Source organism: Mustelus asterias, chromosome 13 (assembly GCF_964213995.1).
Source record: "Mustelus asterias chromosome 13, sMusAst1.hap1.1, whole genome shotgun sequence".
NCBI classification, from domain to species: Eukaryota; Metazoa; Chordata; class Chondrichthyes; order Carcharhiniformes; family Triakidae; genus Mustelus; species Mustelus asterias.
The window spans coordinates 85,641,974-85,660,368 of record NC_135813.1 but is presented as its reverse complement, the minus strand read 5'-3'; the positions used below and the strand labels follow the sequence as shown (position 1 = coordinate 85,660,368).

At 51.3% G+C, this 18,395-nt stretch overlaps 1 protein-coding gene across 12 annotated transcripts in view; it reads right to left on the bottom strand.

The window, feature by feature from the left end:
* fbrsl1 (fibrosin-like 1) overlaps positions 1–11,533 on the bottom strand; it is an 856,957-nt gene extending 845,424 nt beyond the window's left edge. For 5 of the 12 annotated variants that reach the window (XM_078227180.1, XM_078227178.1, XM_078227179.1 and 2 more), the window contains exon 1: positions 11,249–11,483. In XM_078227180.1, the coding sequence (XP_078083306.1) occupies positions 11,249–11,371 (123 nt within the window). In that variant the 5' untranslated portion in view covers positions 11,372–11,483. Of the gene's footprint in view, positions 1–11,248 lie in introns of all 12 variants that reach the window. The other 7 variants (XM_078227183.1, XM_078227186.1, XM_078227187.1 and 4 more) reach the window with 4 other exon arrangements.
* Positions 11,534–18,395: the final 6,862 nt, after the last annotated feature.

Here is an 18,395-nt window from a genome sequence, read left to right as displayed (position 1 = left end):
CATTAGTAAGTACACTGTGTGCTTTAAGTTTGGCACAAGCTCACAGCCCATATCTGGTTGCCATACCAACAAACAATCAGACAACTCAGCACTGTAACATTCAGAAACTTGTGTTGTATGCATATCCGAATTTTGTGAATACCACAGCACATTTTGCAACCACCCAATCTATACTACCATCTTTTAAATTGTCAAAACCACACAATATCCACATTTTATTTAGCTGTCGGCATTTCAGAACCTGATGACAAACTAAGATTCTAAATCTATATAAAGGAGGTTGCTGAACCCTTTAAACAACAATGGGATGACTGCAAATCTCAAAACAAAAGTGTCAATTGTGGCTCAGCTGGTTCCGCTCCTGTCTCAGGAGTCACAATGTTGTGGTTTCAAGGACCACTCCAGGGCCCAAACACACAACACAAAAAAAATCAAAACTGACACTCCAGTGCAGGACCGAAGTGGTGCTGCATTTCAGAGGTACAGTCTTTTGGATGAAGTGTTAAACCGAAGCCTTGTCTGCTCTCTCAGGTGGATGTAAAAGATCCTATGTCGCTATTTTGAAGAATTCTCCCCAATATCCTGGCCAATATTTCTATTCAAAAGAATGGAAAGCCAGCACCAAAAAAAACTGATTACCTGATTATCACATTGGTGTTTTTGGGGAGCTTGCTGTGGTAAATCAGCTGCAGTATTTCCTACAGGATAGCAGTGGCTACATGAATGGTGCTTTATAGATGTTTACTTAAAAACACTTGTGCACTTTAAAATGCATGTGACATTGACTCAGCCACACTTATAACATGAACAACGTATCTGTATGTTCATAACAATTCCATTCACTTTGATATGGAAGAAGAGACCTATACTTTTGGGAACTGTTGTTAAACTTACTAACTGCTTCAACTAGGGCTCAATGAAGAACAATGTCAGGTGGAAAAGTAAACGGGCAACTTCTAATAATTCCGGGTGAGATTTTACTAAGCGCAGAGTTCACTTTCAGTCAAAGAGCTGGGAGCATTGGACAGCAGTAGCTAAATTGGCCCAAGTACCCAAAGGCTAACAAAGAATATCATCCCATAGGATATCCCATACTGATTACTAGCCACTGATTCCTGATTAAAATGTGCATTCAGACGGGCAGTTAAGAAAGCCCACCAATACCTCTACTTTCTCATGAAGCTAAGGAAATTCGGCATGTCCGTTACAACTCGCACCAGCTTTTAAAGATGCACCATAGAAAGCATCCTTTCTGGATGTAGCACAGCTTGGTATGGCATGTCTCCTGCTCTGACCAAAACCGCAAGAAACTACAAAGGGCGGGCTGTGAACCTAACCCAGTCCATCACACAAACCGGCCTCCCATCCATTGACTGTCTACATTTCCTGCTGCCTCGGAAAAACAGCCAGTATAATCAAGGACCCCAGACATAATCTCTTCCACCTTCTTCCATCAGAAAAAAGGTACAAAAGTCTGAGGTCATGTACCAACCCACCCAAGAACAGCTTCTTTCTGCTTTCATCAGAATTTTGAATGGACCTACCTCATATTAAATTGATCTTTCTCTACACACGAGCCAAGACTGTTACACTACATTCTGAACTCTCTCATTTCCTTTTTCCCGATGTACTCTATGAACAGTATGCTTTGTCTGTATAGCACACAAGAAACAATACCTCTCACTGTATACCAATGCATGTGACAATAATAAATCAAATCAAAGCACTGAACTTTTTTGTGATGTCCCTACAATCAAATAGTTTGTCAATACACAGTTAAGTTACCTATCTGAGTAAGGTACCAAAACACAACTGGTACCTTTGGAACCACAACACAAAATAAATTACCAATTTCATGAGAGATGGGGTGGAGTGGATGAGTGAAAAGGTAAACTTAAATATTTGGAAAAGATATGGGCCATAAAAATACCACAATTGTGTTCATGTACATAAATCTAATCTGACTGTGCACAAGATAGCTAGGATATTTACAAGATTGAATGACACAAGACAGATTAATAGAGAGAAGCCCAGGCAGAAACAAAAGGGAGGGAAAGAAGAGAGAGAGCAAGCAAGAGAGAGAGATGCATCCAGGGACAGAGGAGGCAGGGCACTGTCAAGGAAACAAACCATCAAGAGGGAGAACCTGTAATGGGTATGCACAAGCATACACAACACATTTGCACTTGCATTATAGGACCGCAAAGTAACTGAATTACAGGGCAATAAAAGCACCACACAGGCATGCAAGAAGCATTCTGCAAACAATCGCAGGACAACAATTTGGAGAAGATGCAGTAACAAAGTTTAACCATGAAACCAAGGAATGCCTAAAACAAAATGCAAGATTTTTCTCCACCTTGTGAACTAATGGATTGAATAGCATGAGAATTGACTCTTCCCCAACCAAGCATTTGTAAAACTAATCTCATTAGAGAAAATCATTTAATTGCCAGTAATTTTTAATCAAATTGCACAAAAACCTGCTCTGAAGTAATCAACAATGAAAGATTTAAAAAAGAACCTTAAACAATATCCATGTACATACACTGGCATACTGGTCGATGATCGAAAGAGATAATAAACAAATCAGTCAACCAAGTTTTACACTGCTGAATGACCATGATTCCCAGACAACAAAAAACAGCTCAGCATTTTAATAATTACAACAGACCTTGCACTAAAATTAATGTCATGCAGATGTGCTATACACCATCTCACAAAACACTTACTGTGGGAATTAGCTAATAGGTTAGTAATTTTTATAAACCATTTTAAAGGATCCACTAGTAAAATTTGATTTGCAAGTCATAAGAAGCTCTATGCCTACGATAATTAAAATGGTCAGCAGTAAGAATCCCAAACTCAACATGTCAGCACGAGTGTTTTGTGTAACAAGGTACCTTGCTAAAGTTATACTACAGTATGTCACAATCTAATGTTGATACACAATAGAATACTTCCCTTAACTTTTTTCAGCATCACTATGTCATAGAAACACTGTACTTAAAATAAATTATACAAAAAGAAATTCAAAAAAATGGAAAGTCAAAATGTGCGGTACATCAGACACATTAATACATTTCTATCAAAACAAAGCTCCCACTTGGTTCCAGAGTTGCTCATGTCAAAAAACATCAGAATCTCCAATCATTGCAGCAGGATATTTTTTTTAAAAGTAAAACAATACGAGATCGCCCCACATAACTAAGTTTAATAACCACAGATACAGTTGTTCAGAAAAAAAACGTTTGATTCCTTAAATCCCATTTTAATACCTAACTTTGATACTTGGAACCTTCACAATATACAAATGGTTTCAAACCTCATCCAAAATGACTTTTGTGCCTGACAGACTCCCACCATCTATGCTGGAGAATTCCTTACAAAACGAGCATTGAGAAAAATTGCTGGCAGCACTTGGCAGAAAATTTTCATACTTCAAAATATCTTTTAATTAAAACCCTGCCCTTATTCCTCACTCCAATTTCACACAGTACCAAAAACAACTTTGCATAGATTTATTAAAATAGTTGATACCTATTATTTTCCCTCTCAACACCAACCCATCCTCTCAACCTCTGCCAAAACAGAGAGGGAAACAAAGTCTTGGAAAATGCCTATTTAAAAACACCATTCCATTAATGCCTAACTAATCGAAAAAGGAACACAGCAGTTTTTCCTCCACCCTCCCGCTGTGTTAATCCCAAAGGCTCTGTTTAATCCCAGGCCCTGTAGGGCACTATTACACTCCAACAAGGCAGCCATGTTATTCTGCAGCTTTAAACTCCTGGCTGTTATGAAGCATATATATGTAGTATCACTTTTCTATACTTGTCAAACAATTACACAAACTTGTTCGAGACAGAAATATACATTATATCCAAAAAGTTCCTTCTCTGCTGCAGTTTGAATAATTTAAAGCCAACATATGATTATGTGTTTAGAATTTGATTAAAACATATTGTATTTGGTTTCCAGAGGATTCTAAAGTTACATAACATTTACCTTGATGAATTAGTAATATAAATAATTCAAATACTTTTGTCCTAAGGATATGAATGATAAATTACATGCCTTGCTTGTATTCTAGAAACATTCAATTTTACTATGACTGTGAATGACCAAGTCATTGTCCAAAGGACTTTGGAATAAAAAAGCCCACATTGTTAAATTGGAAATTCTGAAATAGGGTCAGGTAAGGCAAGTCCTTCTCACACACAATAACGATAATCAAATCATACAGGTCCAATACAAAGCAGTTACAACTAGCAAGGGTTACAGTTTAAACTACCCAAACTCTCAGAAGCAGCTCATAAAAATACACACCGGTATGTCATTTTTTTCAAAAGCACAATTATTGTCACCACCTAAAAGTTCAAATCAGATCTTGAGGTACAGTAATATTTAGCACCACATATCTATACAGGTAAATACTCAGTATTTTCACAGCTTTTAGTCAATTATTGCTGGATGCATGTGTACCCTGATTCAAGCTTTCCGGATTGCTATTTGAACAGAAAGATCTGTACAATGTGTAAATTTAAAGAGTGTATCCTCTGCCATACTATTACTTTCCAATTACAAAAATTTGCATACTTGTGAAATGTTTAGCTGAAATACTGTTTATTTTTGTAACCAGCCAAGAATATTAAAAATCTAAAATTGGTCTAATTAGTTAATGCTTTGGACTGAATTAAATGAGGACTGCACTGCACAAGCTAAAGCGAAAAGTCAAATTTTTTAAATAAATAAACTAACACCATGCCCAAGTTTCAAATCAAATACACAGATGAAAGCCATCAAAATTCGGTGTTCTTTTTCAGCAAGCACATACCAATTAATGAGAAAGCACCATTAATTAAGAAGGAAATTAAGGCGGCAAATGGAATTTTGTCCTTCATTGCAAGAGGGATGGAGTTTAAAAACAGGGAGGTTATGTTGCAGCTGTATAAGGTGCTGGTGAGGCCACACCTGGAGTACTGTGTACAGTTTTGGTCTCCTTACTTGAGAAAGGATATACTGGCACTGGAGGGGGTGCAGAGGAGATTCACTAGGTTGATTCCGGAGTTGAAAGGGTTGGCTTATGAGGAGAGACCAAGTAGACTGGGACTATACTCATTGAAATTTAGAAGAATGAGGGGGGATCTTTAGGAACATATAAAATTATGAAGAGAATAGATGAGATAGAAACAAGGAGTTTGTTTCCACTTGCGTGTGAAACCAGAACTAGGGGGCATAGCCTCAAAATAAAGTGGAACAGATTTAGAACCGAGTTGAGAAGGAACTTCTTCACCTAAAGGGTTGTGAATTTGTGGAATTCCCTGCCCAGTGAAGCAGTTGAGCCTACCTTGTTGACAGATAGATTTTTGAACAGTAAAGGAACAAAGTGTGGGCGGGTAAGTGGAGCTGAGTCCACAAAAAGATCAGCCATGATTTTATTGAATGTTGGAGCAGGCTCAAGGGGCCAAATGGCCTACTCCTGCTCCTAGTCAAAGAACAAAGAACAGTGCAACATGGGAACAGGCCCTTCAGCCCATCAAGCCTGCACCGATCACATTGTCCTATCTAGACCAACTACCTGCATCCGTCTATTCCCCGCCTGTTCATGTGTCAATCCAGATAAGTCTTAAATGTCACTAATGTGTCTGCCTCAATCACCTCACTTAGCAGTGCATTCCAGGCCCCCAACACTCTCCATGTAAAAAAACTTACCCCGCGCATCTCCACTGAACCTTTCCCCTCTTACCTTGAACTTGTGCCCCCTTGTAATTGTCATTTCTGCCCTGGGAAAAAGCTTCCAACTGTTCACCTTATCTATGCCCCTCATTTTATAAACTTCTATCAGGCTGCCCCTCAGCCTCCACCTTTCCAGGGAGAACAATCCCAGTTTATTCAATCTCTCCTCATAGCTAATACCCTCCATACCAGGCAACATCCTGATAAATCTTTTCTGTACTCCCTCCAAAGCCTCCATGTCCTTCTGGGAGTATGGCGACCAGAATTGGACACAGTATTCCAAATGTGGCCTAACCAACGTTTTATATAACTGTAACATAATTTGCCAACTTTTATACTTGATTTCCCAGCCAATGAAGACAAGCATGCCATATGCTTTCTTCACTACCTTTTCCACCTGTGCTGCCACTTTTAAGGATCTGTGAACCTGTACTCCCAGATCTCTCTGTGTGTCTGTGCTCCTGATGGTTCTGCTTTTGTTTTATAACTCCCACCTGAATTGGATCTACCAAAGTGCATCACCTCGCATTTGGTTCTTATTTAAAATGCCATCTTGCAGAAATTACATATTTTCCTTCAAACTGCTAAAAGATGTATTGTGCAGGTCTCATTCTAATTGCTTTGGGAAGAAGGAAAAAAAGTTCAGCTATTTCCACATAAGGGAAATCACTTGAAGACAGATCCATTTTACTCAGTTTAAGCAGTTTGAAAACAAAACTACATTCTTCATTTACCAAACTTTGTATTTAAATTTATTATAATTGGTTATGAAATGTAAATACTTCTACCATCATAGGAACTCGAACTACCAATTCAGAAAATGACAGTTTGTTCTTTGAGCCATGCCAATACCATTTGTATTTATTCTTAAAATTCCAACAAGGCATAAAGTGTATACACACCAAAATAACTCCAAGGAAAACACCATATTAAAAACCTAATTTATCAGACAAAGTTTTACATAGTTAATTCAAAATGTAAAATTACAATACAATTGTATAGAACCCAATAAAAATCTGTGTATGGAGTCAAGTCTTCAATTGTAATTTACTTAAACATCCGGAAACTTCTGTCAAAAAAGCGATGGGCTGACATAGATAAAGAATGAATACATCTGATCATTTTATCTTCAAGTCGTAAGAAGAAATTTAACCGTTTCATAACTTTTCTCTGCAGTTTGGGTGGGTGGGGGCGTCTAGGACAAGTGGACATAACCTTAAAATCAGAGCCAACTCATTAAGAGATGCTAGAAAACACAGAAAAGCAGTAGAACCTAATTCAATTAATTTTTATACGCAAGATCAATATATTTTCATTAGCCATTAAGGGATTTGAAGCCAAGGGATGTAATTGGAGTTACGAAACAAATTAGCCACAATTTCACCAAATGTCTAAATGATAGAAGGGCTGAATGGTCTATTCCTGCTCCTATATTCTATAATCACAGTGCCTGACCTACTGTATTCACCTCAGAAACAACTGCATCAGCAGCATCCAGATTTTTAAAAATAAGCAGTTTTGGACTGAACAAAAAGGGCAGTACCATACAAGCCAAAGTAAAAACTCAATCAAATAAATAAATGAACACAAATAAGTATTTTGATTCAGTCAATGGGGAATCTACACCCGAAAATCCCCCAAAAATAATATACGGGATTTTTCTTTCTTAACACATTCTGTATCTAGTCAGCAATTCCTAAGTAAAGCATGCAGAATTCTCAGATCGTATAATATGCAACATTTGCAAAAAAACAGTCACTAAAAGACTGCTTGCTACGCAGTGAGTCTCAAAACAAAAACATCACAAGAACATAAAATGTGGAAGCATTTTATTCTGATATCCAACCACAGTTTTAAAGAATCTATTTTATGAACAATTCAAATATACAAATTGAGAGCGGTCATTCGGCCCCTTGAGCTTGCTCCACCATTCAATAAGATCATGGCTGATCTGAATGTGGCCTCAACTCCATTTTCCTTCCTACCCCCTATACCTTTTGACTCTCTTGTCAATTAAGAATATATCCAATTCAGTCTTGAACTGTTCAATGACCCAGCCTCCTCCAGTCTCTGGGGAAAACTGCTCCAAAGACTCACAACCCTCAGAAATAATTTCTCCTCATCTCTGTCTTAATTGGGAGACCTCTTCTGTCTAAACTGTGTCCCCTAGTTCTATTCTCTCCTACAAAGGGGAAACATTCTTTCAGCATCAATTCTGTCAAGTCCTCTCAAGATCTTGTATGTTCCAATAAGATTGCCTCTCATTCTTCTAAACTTCAGTGGATACAGGCCCAGCCTGTCCAACCTTATGTAACATTTTAAATTCAGAATTATTTTTGTTAAAACCTACCAAATATCACAGGAAATTAAAAATCTTAGTTAGTTATTTTACTTTTAGATAATCAGTAAACCTGGAGCAGCAGAACCAGTTTAAAACATCAATCTCCATTTTTAAAGTTTTAATTTTGAATCTTTAATACTGCAACGATATATCCCACATAAGTTGATGGTAGATTCATTTCTGATGATGTGCAGTTCACAAAGATTACAACAGTACTTTTGAATAATAGTTTGAGCCCACATGCTTCAGTCATTAAAATACATCTGACTTTTGAGAAGACTAGCGCATTACACAGTTTTGGCCTACATACTCCCAAGTTTTGACAGAGCAGGCACCACTAGCTCCAACTTTAAAACCATTCATAGAATCCCTACACAGTGCAGAAGGAGGCCATCTGCACTGACTCTTGGAAAGAGCATCCCACCCAGTTACTATTATGGTCATGGTCCCAGGCCTGTAACACCGTACGTTTAACGCGGCTAATCCACCTAACCTACACATCTTTGGACACTAAGGGGCAATTTAGCATGGCCAATCCATATTGCAGCAGTGAAGACTGAGAGGTGACCTAATTGAGGGGTACAAGATTATGAAGGGCATGGACAAAGCAGATAGGGAGCAGTTGTTTCCCTCAGTTGAAGGCTCAGTTACGACGGGACATAGGTTCAAGGTGATTGCCAGGAGGTTCAGGGGGGATGTGAGGAAAACCTTTTTACCCAGAGGCTGGTGACAGTCTGGAATGCGTTGCCTAGGAGGGAGGTAGAGGCAGGTTGCCTCACACCCTTTAAAAAGTACCTGGAGGAGCACCTGGCATGTCATAACATTCAAGGTTATGGGCCAAATGCTCATGGGATTAGGCGGGAGTTCAGGTGTTTCCTGCGTGCCCGTGAAGACTCAATGGGCTGAAGGGCCACTCCTGCACTGGACGATTCTATGATTCACTTAACCTGCACATCTTTGGACTGTGGGAGGAAACCGAAGAACCCAGAGGAAACCCACGGGGAGAACGTGCAAACTCCACACAGTCACTCAAGGCCAGAATCGAACCCAGGTCATGGCGGCCATTACTGTTAGATCTATACGAGTTATTTTCCCCTTTAGCAGTGCTAACCATTGTGCCATGTGCTGCCCACAACATTAAAGAGCTGTTTTAGCACACGTTCCTGGATTATTTATTTCAAACTAAAAAAGCACAAGCTCATAATCTTGCCAAGAACGGACAAAAATAGCCAAGGAATTAATTCAATCAAATATTGCAGAATCATAGTTTTAGTTCAAAAATGACTATCCTCCTGCAGCCAGACTAACAGCAAGGATTGGTACTTGCTTGATTGAATCACTAGATGAAAGTTACTATTATGGTCATGCTCCCAAGTGCCACAGCACATCTGACTGAAAATAACTTCCTCATTTTCATTGAACTTTCTCTGCTCAAAATCTCTCCTAACCTTATTTTCTTCCTCAGCCATTGTCTAAAGACTCTGAAATACCCCAGGTTTAACCACCATTTTGAAAATCTTTTCACTGTTTTTCTGCTGTGAACCTTGTTACTGGTACAGCAATTAAATCATAATTCATGATCAATGATAGAGGGAGAAACTTTATCCGAGAGGAATCATGCTTCATCCAAAGCATAATTTTTAAAATTTATCCCAAAGTGCAATAGACTTTTAGCACTACAGGGATTACCTGAATGCATTTATAAATGTTAGGAAGATTTTATAACCTGTATGTTTTAAAAATATTTTCCAAATCTAGTTTGGTAAATAAAAATCTGCTGACAAACATGGCTAATGTCCAGGACACTGACAATAAAATAGTCATCCAACTGGCTAAAATACATCCTTTCCAGACATTAATACAGGACACTAGGTAGAGGTTTGTAAAACAGTTTGGGCAATGTTGAATTTGTGTTCAGATCTACTACACCTCAGCTGTTGCAAAGTGATTCCACCTTCCCAAGTTAGGAACTAAAAAATTCAAATATTTTCTAATATAAAAATAATTTCTTATCACAATAGCTGTAAATGTATAGAATTTGTTGCAGCCTCAGTCAATTTTGGCAATAGAATGAATAGTTTGTGTACATATATCACTGACCTGGCTTTAAGCTGCTAGATTCCTATGACAAACCTGGAACTCAGATAGGGTTAAAAGGGTAAACTCGAGCGGGGAAATGAAGCTAATTATTTTAAAAATAGAACATTTTTAGGCAAATTTGGGGACAGAAAAGACGTGTTTTTTTTCAACCAAGCAGGATTGCAGCTTAAATTTACAACAGCTCAAATCCCACAGCAGATTAAAATACAAATTCAGGCAGCACAAAATGTACCAACAAGTACATCCAAAATCACACTGAATAACTAAGTAACATTGCAGTGTGCCCAAAGATATATGGACTTGAACAAGAAATGAAATGAAAAGAAATCAAACTCTCTTGCAGTCAAGAGGTACTGAAAATTACCACCGAAGCACAGGCCAACTAACTCTGTTCACACAACCAAAGTAGAACAAGAGATGTGTTCCTTCAAAGCTTTCTGCAGGCAACATTAGTTTTAAAATACATTTTTAAACTTTGAACCTTCTTGGTGATGTCACTAGAAGTTCTAATGCTCAAGATTTCAGAGCATATCTTACTCACTGCTGTGATGCTCAGAGATCACATTTAACAGAATTGGGATGGGGGGGTGGATTTTGTTTTACAAGAACATAAGCACTCCACATTTTTCAGACCAACATCTGCATCTCTTCTAGAGATTTTATTCATGGCCAATTCAACATCAACTTAGAAGGGCTATTCCAAAAACTTAAAAACACCAGAAAGAGAGAGAGAGAGAGAGATTGAGAAATAAAGCAAAATAAGTAGGCTTGAAGGAAGGTTCAAAGGTTAAAAACAGATTTGCTCAAAAATAAGTGTATTTAGCAAACAGTGCAGAATATTTTTTTTAAATACAAAGACAGCAACAACGTGACAATAAACCTTACCTTATCTGCGCACTGAGAGCTTCTATAGTGATCAGGCAATGGATAAACTGGCACTGCCAGGACTGTCAATAGCAAGTGGGTACTCACAGATAGACCCATAAATGTGTATGAAAAATTGAGCTATGCAAAGCCCCCCCAGTGGTGCAGCGGTGGGTAGGGTTGTCTTGTCTCCTTTTTCCTTACCTCTAAAGCCTCCAGGGTGGTGAAGCTGGCGATCGCAAACCCGTCGATGATGTCCTCTTCCTGGGAGCTGGATGCCCTCCTCTTGCGGCGGGGGGGCCGGCAGGCACGGGAGGAAGCCGGCATCGCCGCCGTTTTGCCGGGGCTCGGGTTCTCGTCCCTCTCCGAGCCCGAGGAAGGGCTGTGGGGCCGGGCATTGCGGCTCGCCGCCTCCCGTCTCCTCACTCTGTCCCTCTGAGACCGGGATCGCCTGCTCTGCTTCAGCCCACTACACCGTGGGCCCTCCATATTCCTCTCTTGCCCCCCCCCTCCCACTCCGTCCTCCCCCTCCACCACCACCACCCCCCCCAAAAAAAAATCCTGAGGTAAAAAAAAACCTCAAGAAAAAAAAAAGAGGGGGGGGGGAAAGAGAGAGAAGAAATTAAAAAGAAATGATCACCCTCCCCAAACCAGCTTTTCCTTCCTCCTCACAACAGAAAACAATGCAGGCCCGCAGCCAGCATGGAGACAACTGCCTCGGTGAAAACTTTGCTTACTGCAATGGAAATCCTCGAGTCAGCGGCTCCGGGACGCCTGTTTTTTTTATCATTCAGGACTTGCCAGCTCTCAGGCTTTCCAGCCCCAAAGACCTGCGCACTCCGGCCCCGAGCCGCCGCGCACGCGCCGTCACAGCCGCGCCGCCCGGTTTTTTCACCCCCCCTCCCTCTCTTCTCTCTCGCCCCGGTCTTCTGCGCCTGCGCGTCCAAATCCAGCCGCCCCCCCCCCCCCTCACAAATCCGCGCGCCTGGTAACCGCCCCCTCCCCTCCCCCTCGCGCGCACATTAACCGTTGGCGCTCGAGCGCGTTCAAGTTTTGCACAGGAGGGGGCAGACGATGGAGGGGAGATTGTGGAGGAGGGGGGGTGACGGGGGAGAGAGAGAGTGTGGTGAAGGGGGCGAAAAGTGGTAAGGGGGAGAGTGGCAAGGGGGTGGAGGGGGAGAGTGGCAAGGGGGTGGAGGGGGAGAGTGGCAAGGGGGTGGAGGGGGAGAGTGGCAAGGGGGTGGAGGGGGAGAGTGGCAAGGGGGTGGAGGGGGAGAGTGGCAAGGGGGTGGAGGGGGAGAGTGGGAAGGGGGTGGAGGGGGAGAGTGGCAAGGGGGTGGGGGGGGAGAGTGGCAAGGGGGTGGGGGGGAGAGTGGCAAGGGGGTGGGGGGGGAGAGTGGCAAGGGGGTGGGGGGGGAGAGTGGCAAGGGGGTGGGGGGGGAGAGTGGCAAGGGGGTGGGGGGGGAGAGTGGCAAGGGGGTGGGGGGGGAGAGTGGCAAGGGGGTGGGGGGGGAGAGTGGCAAGGGGGTGGGGGGGGGAGAGTGGCAAGGGGGTGGGGGGGGAGAGTGGCAAGGGGGTGGGGGGGGGAGAGTGGCAAGGGGGTGGGGGGGAGAGTGGCAAGGGGGTGGGGGGGAGAGTGGCAAGGGGGTGGGGGGGGGAGAGTGGCAAGGGGGTGGGGGGGGAGAGTGGCAAGGGGGTGGGGGGGAGAGTGGCAAGGGGGTGGGGGGGAGAGTGGCAAGGGGGTGGGGGGGAGAGTGGCAAGGGGGTGGGGGGGGAGAGTGGCAAGGGGGTGGGGGGGGAGAGTGGCAAGGGGGTGGGGGGGGAGAGTGGCAAGGGGGTGGGGGGGAGAGTGGCAAGGGGGTGGGGGGGAGAGTGGCAAGGGGGTGGGGGGGGGAGAGTGGCAAGGGGGTGGGGGGGGAGAGTGGCAAGGGGGTGGGGGGGGAGAGTGGCAAGGGGGGGGAGAGTGGCAAGGGGGTGGGGGGGGAGAGTGGCAAGGGGGTGGGGGGGGAGAGTGGCAAGGGGGTGAGGGGGGAGAGTGGCAAGGGGGTGGGGGGGGAGAGTGGCAAGGGGGTGGGGGGGAGAGTGGCAAGGGGGTGGGGGGGGAGAGTGGCAAGGGGGTGGGGGGGAGAGTGGCAAGGGGGTGGGGGGGAGAGTGGCAAGGGGGTGGGGGGGGAGAGTGGCAAGGGGGTGGGGGGGAGAGTGGCAAGGGGGTGGGGGGGGAGAGTGGCAAGGGGGTGGGGGGGAGAGTGGCAAGGGGGTGGGGGGGAGAGTGGCAAGGGGGTGGGGGGGGAGAGTGGCAAGGGGGTGGGGGGGGAGAGTGGCAAGGGGGTGGGGGGGGAGAGTGGCAAGGGGGTGGGGGGGGAGAGTGGCAAGGGGGTGGGGGGAGAGTGGCAAGGGGGTGGGGGGGGAGAGTGGCAAGGGGGTGGGGGGGGAGAGTGGCAAGGGGGTGGGGGGGGAGAGTGGCAAGGGGGTGGGGGGGGAGAGTGGCAAGGGGGTGGGGGGGGAGAGTGGCAAGGGGGTGGGGGGGGGAGAGTGGCAAGGGGGTGGGGGGGGGGGAGAGTGGCAAGGGGGTGGGGGGGGAGAGTGGCAAGGGGGTGGGGGGGGAGAGTGGCAAGGGGGTGGGGGGGGAGAGTGGCAAGCGGGTGGGTGGGGGGGAGAGTGGCAAGGGGGTGGGGGGGAGAGTGGCAAGAGGGTGGGGGGGAGAGTGGCAAGGGGGTGGGGGGGAGAGTGGCAAGGGGGTGGGGGGGAGAGTGGCAAGGGGGTGGGGGGGAGAGTGGCAAGGGGGTGGGGGGGAGAGTGGCAAGGGGGTGGGGGGGAGAGTGGCAAGGGGGTGGGGGGGAGAGTGGCAAGGGGGTGGGGGGGAGAGTGGCAAGGGGGTGGGGGGAGAGTGGCAAGGGGGTGGGGGGGAGAGTGGCAAGGGGGTGGGGGGGAGAGTGGCAAGGGGGTGGGGGGGAGTGTGGCAAGGCGGTGGGGGGGGAGTGTGGCAAGGGGGTGGGGGGGAGAGTGGCAAGGGGGTGGGGGGGAGAGTGGCAAGGGGGTGGGGGAGAGTGGCAAGGGGGTGGGGGGGAGAGTGGCAAGGGGGTGGGGGGGAGAGTGGCAAGGGGGTGGGGGGGGAGTGTGGCAAGGGGGTGGGGGGGTGTGTGCAAGGGGGTGGGGGGGAGTGTGGCAAGGGGGTGGGGGGGGAGTGTGGCAAGGGGGTGGGCGGGAGAGTGGCAAGGGGGTGGGGGGGGAGAGTGGCAAGGGGGTGGGGGGGGAGAGTGGCAAGGGGGTGGGGGGGGAGAGTGGCAAGAGGGTGGGGGGGGAGAGTGGCAAGGGGGTGGGGGGGGGGAGAGTGGTAAGGGGGTGTGGGTGGGGGGGGAAGAGTGGCAACTGGGTGGGGTGGAGAGTGGAAAGGGGGGCGGAGAGTGGCAAGGGGTGGTGGTGGAGAGTGGCAAGAGGGTGGGGGGGAGAGGGGCAAGGGGGTGGGGGGAGAGAGGGGCAAGGGGGTGGGGGGGAGAGAGGGGCAGGGGGGTGGGGGGGAGAGGGGGTGGGGGAGAGTGGCAAGGGGGTGGGTGAGGTGAGAGTGGAAAGGTGGTGGAGAGGGGCAAGGGGGTGGGGGGGAGAGGGGCAAGGGGGTGGGGAGGGAGGGGCAAGGGGGTGGGGAGGGAGGGGGCAAGGGGGTGGGGGGGAGAGGGGCAAGAGGGTGGGGGGAGAGAGGGGCAAGGTGGTGGGGGGGGTGAGAGGGCAAGGGGGTGCGGGGAGAGAGGGGCAAGGCGGTGGGGGGAGAGAGGGGCAAGGGGGTGGGGGGAGAGAGGGGCAAGGGGGTGGGGGGAGAGAGGGGCAAGGGGGTGGGGGGAGAGAGGGGCAAGGGGGTGGGGGGAGAGAGGGGCAAGGGGGTGGGGGGGAGAGAGGGGCAAGGGGGTGGGGGGGAGAGAGGTGCAAGGGGGTGGGGGGAGAGAGGTGCAAGGGGGTGGAGGGGAGAGAGGGGCAAGGGGGTGGGGGGGAGAGAGGGGCAAGGGGGTGGGGGGGAGAGAGGGGCAAGGGGGTGGGGGGGGAGAGAGGGGCAAGGGGGTGGGGGGGGAGAGAGGGGCAAGGGGGTGGGGGGGAGAGAGGGGCAAGGGGGTGGGGGGGAGAGAGGGGCAAGGGGTGGGGGGGAGAGAGGGGCAAGGGGGTGGGGGGGAGAGAGGGGCAAGGGGGTGGGGGGGAGAGAGGGGCAAGGGGGTGGGGGGGGAGAGGGGCATGGGGGTGGGGGGGGGAGAGGGGCAAGGGGGTGGGGAGGGAGGGGCAAGGGGGTGGGGGGGGGAGGGGCAAGGGGGTGGGGGAGGGAGGGGCAAGGGGGTGGGGGAGGGAGGGGCAAGGGGGTGGGGGAGGGAGGGGCAAGGGGGAGAGAGGGGCAAGAGGGTGGGGGGAGAGAGGGGCAAGGTGGTGGGGGGGTGAGGGGCAAGGGGGTGCGGGGAGAGAGGTGCAGGTGGGTGGGGGGAGAGAGGTGCAGGTGGGTGGGGGGAGAGAGGGGGCAAGGGGGTGGGGGGGGAGAGAGGGGCAAGGGGGTGGGGGGGGAGAGAGGGGCAAGGGGGTGGGGGGGGAGAGAGGGGCAAGGGGGTGGAGGGGGAGAGAGGGGCAAGGGGGTGGGGGGGAGAGAGGGGCAAGGGTGTGGGGGGGAGAGAGGGGCAAGGGGGTGGGGGTGAGAGTGGCAAGGGGGTGGGGAGGGAGTGGCAAGGGGCTGGGGGGGATAGGGGCAAGGGGGTGGGGGGGAGAGGGGCAAGTGGGTGGGGGGGACAGTGGCATGGGGTGGAGAGTGGCAAGGGGGTGGGGGTGTAGAGTGGCAAGGGGGTGGGGGTGGAGAGTGGCAAGAGGGTGGGGTGGAGAGTGGCAACTGGGTGGAGGGGAGAGGGGGGTGAGGGGGCAAGGGGGTGGGGGGAGGGGCAAGGGGGTGGGGGGAAGAGAGGGGCAAGGGGGTGGGGGGGAGAGGTGGTGGGGGGGCGAGGGGCAAGGGGGTGGGGGGAGAGGGGCAAGGGGGTGGGGGGGAGAGGGGCAAGGGGGTGGGGGGGAGAGGGGCAAGGGGGGGTGGGTGGGAGAGGGGCAAGGGGGTGGGGGGAGAGGGGCAAGGGGGTGCGTGGGGAGAGGGGCAAGGGGGTGGGGGGGGGGGAGTGGAAAGGGGGTGGAGAGTGGCAAGGGCGTGGGGGGGAGAGTGCCAAGAGGGTGGGGGGGAGAGGGGCAAGGGGGTGGGGGGGAGAGGGGCAAGGGGGTGGGGGGGGAGAGGGGCAAGGGGGGTGGGGGGGGGGAGAGGGGCAAGGGGGTGGGGGGGGAAGAGTGCCAAGGGGGTGGGGGGGGAGAGGGGGTGGGGGGGAGAGGGGCAGGGGGTGTGGGGGGAGAGGGGCAAGGGGGTGTGGGGGGAGAGGGGCAAGGGGGTGTGGGGGGAGAGGGGCAAGGGGGTGGGGGGGAGAGGGGCAAGGGGGTGGGGGGAGAGGGGCAAGGGGGGTGGGGGGAGAGGGGCAAGGGGGTGGGGGGAGAGGGGCAAGGGGGTGGGGGGAGAGGGGCAAGGGGGTGGGGGGAGAGGGGCAAGGGGGTGGGGGGAGAGGGGCAAGGGGGTGGGGGGAGAGGGGCAAGGGGGTGGGGGGAGAGGGGCAAGGGGGTGGGGGGAGAGGGGCAAGGGGGTGGGGGGGAGAGGGGCAAGGGGGTGGGGGGGAGAGGGGCAAGGGGCTGGGGGGGAGAGGGGCAAGGGGGTGGGGGGAGAGGGGCAAGGGGGTGGGGGGGAGAGGGGCAAGGGGGTGGGGGGAGAGGGGCAAGGGGGTGGGGGGGAGAGGGGCAAGGGGGTGGGGGGAGAGGGGCAAGGGGTGGGGGGGAGAGGGGCAAGGGGTGGGGGGAGAGGGGCAAGGGGGTGGGGGGGAGAGGGGCAAGGGGGTGGGGGGGAGAGGGGCAAGGGGTGGGGGAGAGGGGCAAGGGGGTGGGGGGGAGAGGGGCAAGGGGGTGGGGGGGAGAGGGGAAGGGGGTGGGTGGGGGAGAGGGGCAAGGGGGTGGGGGGGGAGGAGAGGGAGAGTGGGGGGGGGGTGGGGGGGAGAGGGGGAAGGGGGTTGGGGGGAGAGTGGCAAGGGGTGGGGGGGAGAGTGGCAAGGGGGTGGGGGGTAGAGTGGCAAGGGGGTGGGGGGTAGAGTGGCAAGGGGGTGGGGGGTAGAGTGGCAAGGGGGTGGGGGGGAGAGTGGCAAGGGGGTGGGAGAGTGGCAAGGGGGCGAGAGTGGCAAGGGGGGGAGAGTGGCAAGGGGGTGGGGGGGAGAGTGGCAAGGGGTGGGGGGGAGAGTGGTAAGGGGGTGGGGGGGAAGAGTGGTAAGGGGGTGGCGGGGGGAAGAGTGGTAAGGGGGTGGCGGGGGGAGAGTGGTAAGGGGGTGTGGGTGGGGGGGAAGAGTGGTAAGTGGGTGGGGGTGGAGAGTGGTAAGGGGTGGGGTGGAGAGTGGTGAGGGAGTGGGGGGGGAGAGTGGTAAGGGGTTGGGGGGGGGAGAGTGGTAAGGGGGTGGGGGGGGGAAGAGTGGTAAGGGGGTGGCGGTGGGAATGTGGTAAGGGAGTGGGGGGGAGAGTGGTAAGGGGGTGTGGGTGGGGGGGGGGAAGAGTGGTAAGGGGGTGGGGGTGGAGAGTGGTAAGGGGGTGGGGTGGAGAGTGGTGAGGGGGTGGGGTGGAGAGTGGTGAGGGGGTGGGGGGAGAGTGGTAAGGGGGTGGGGGGGAGAGTGGTAAGGGGGTGGGGGGGGAGAGTGGTAAGGGGGTGGGGGGGAGAGTGGTAAGGGGGTGGCGGGGGGAAGAGTGGTAAGGGGGTGGCGGGGGGAGAGTGGTAAGGGGGTGTGGGTGGGGGGGGAAGAGTGGTAAGTGGGTGGGGGTGGAGAGTGGTAAGGGGGTGGGGTGGAGAGTGGTAAGGGGTGGGGTGGAGATTGGTGAGGGAGTGGGGGGGGAGAGTGGTAAAGGGTTGGGGGGGAGAGTGGTAAGGGGGTGGGGGGGGAAGAGTGGCAAGGGGGTGGGGGGAGAGTGGTAAGGGGGTGGGGGGGAAGAGTGGTAAGGGGGTGGCGGTGGGAATGTGGTAAGGGAGTGGGGGGGAGAGTGGTAAGGGGGTGTGGGGTGGGGGGAAGAGTGGTAAGGGGGTGGGGGTGGAGAGTGGTAAGGGGGGTGGGGTGGAGAGTGGTGAGGGGGTGGGGTGGAGAGTGGTGAGGGGTGGGGGGGAGAGTGGTAAGGGGGTGGGGGGGGGAGAGTGGTAAGGGGGTGGGGGGGAGAGTGGTAAGGGGGTGGGGGGGAGAGGTGGTAAGGGGGTGGGGGGGGGAGAGTGGTAAGGGGGTGGGGGTAGAGATGAGTGGTAATGGGGGTGGGGGGGAGTGTGTGTTAAGGGGGTGGGGGG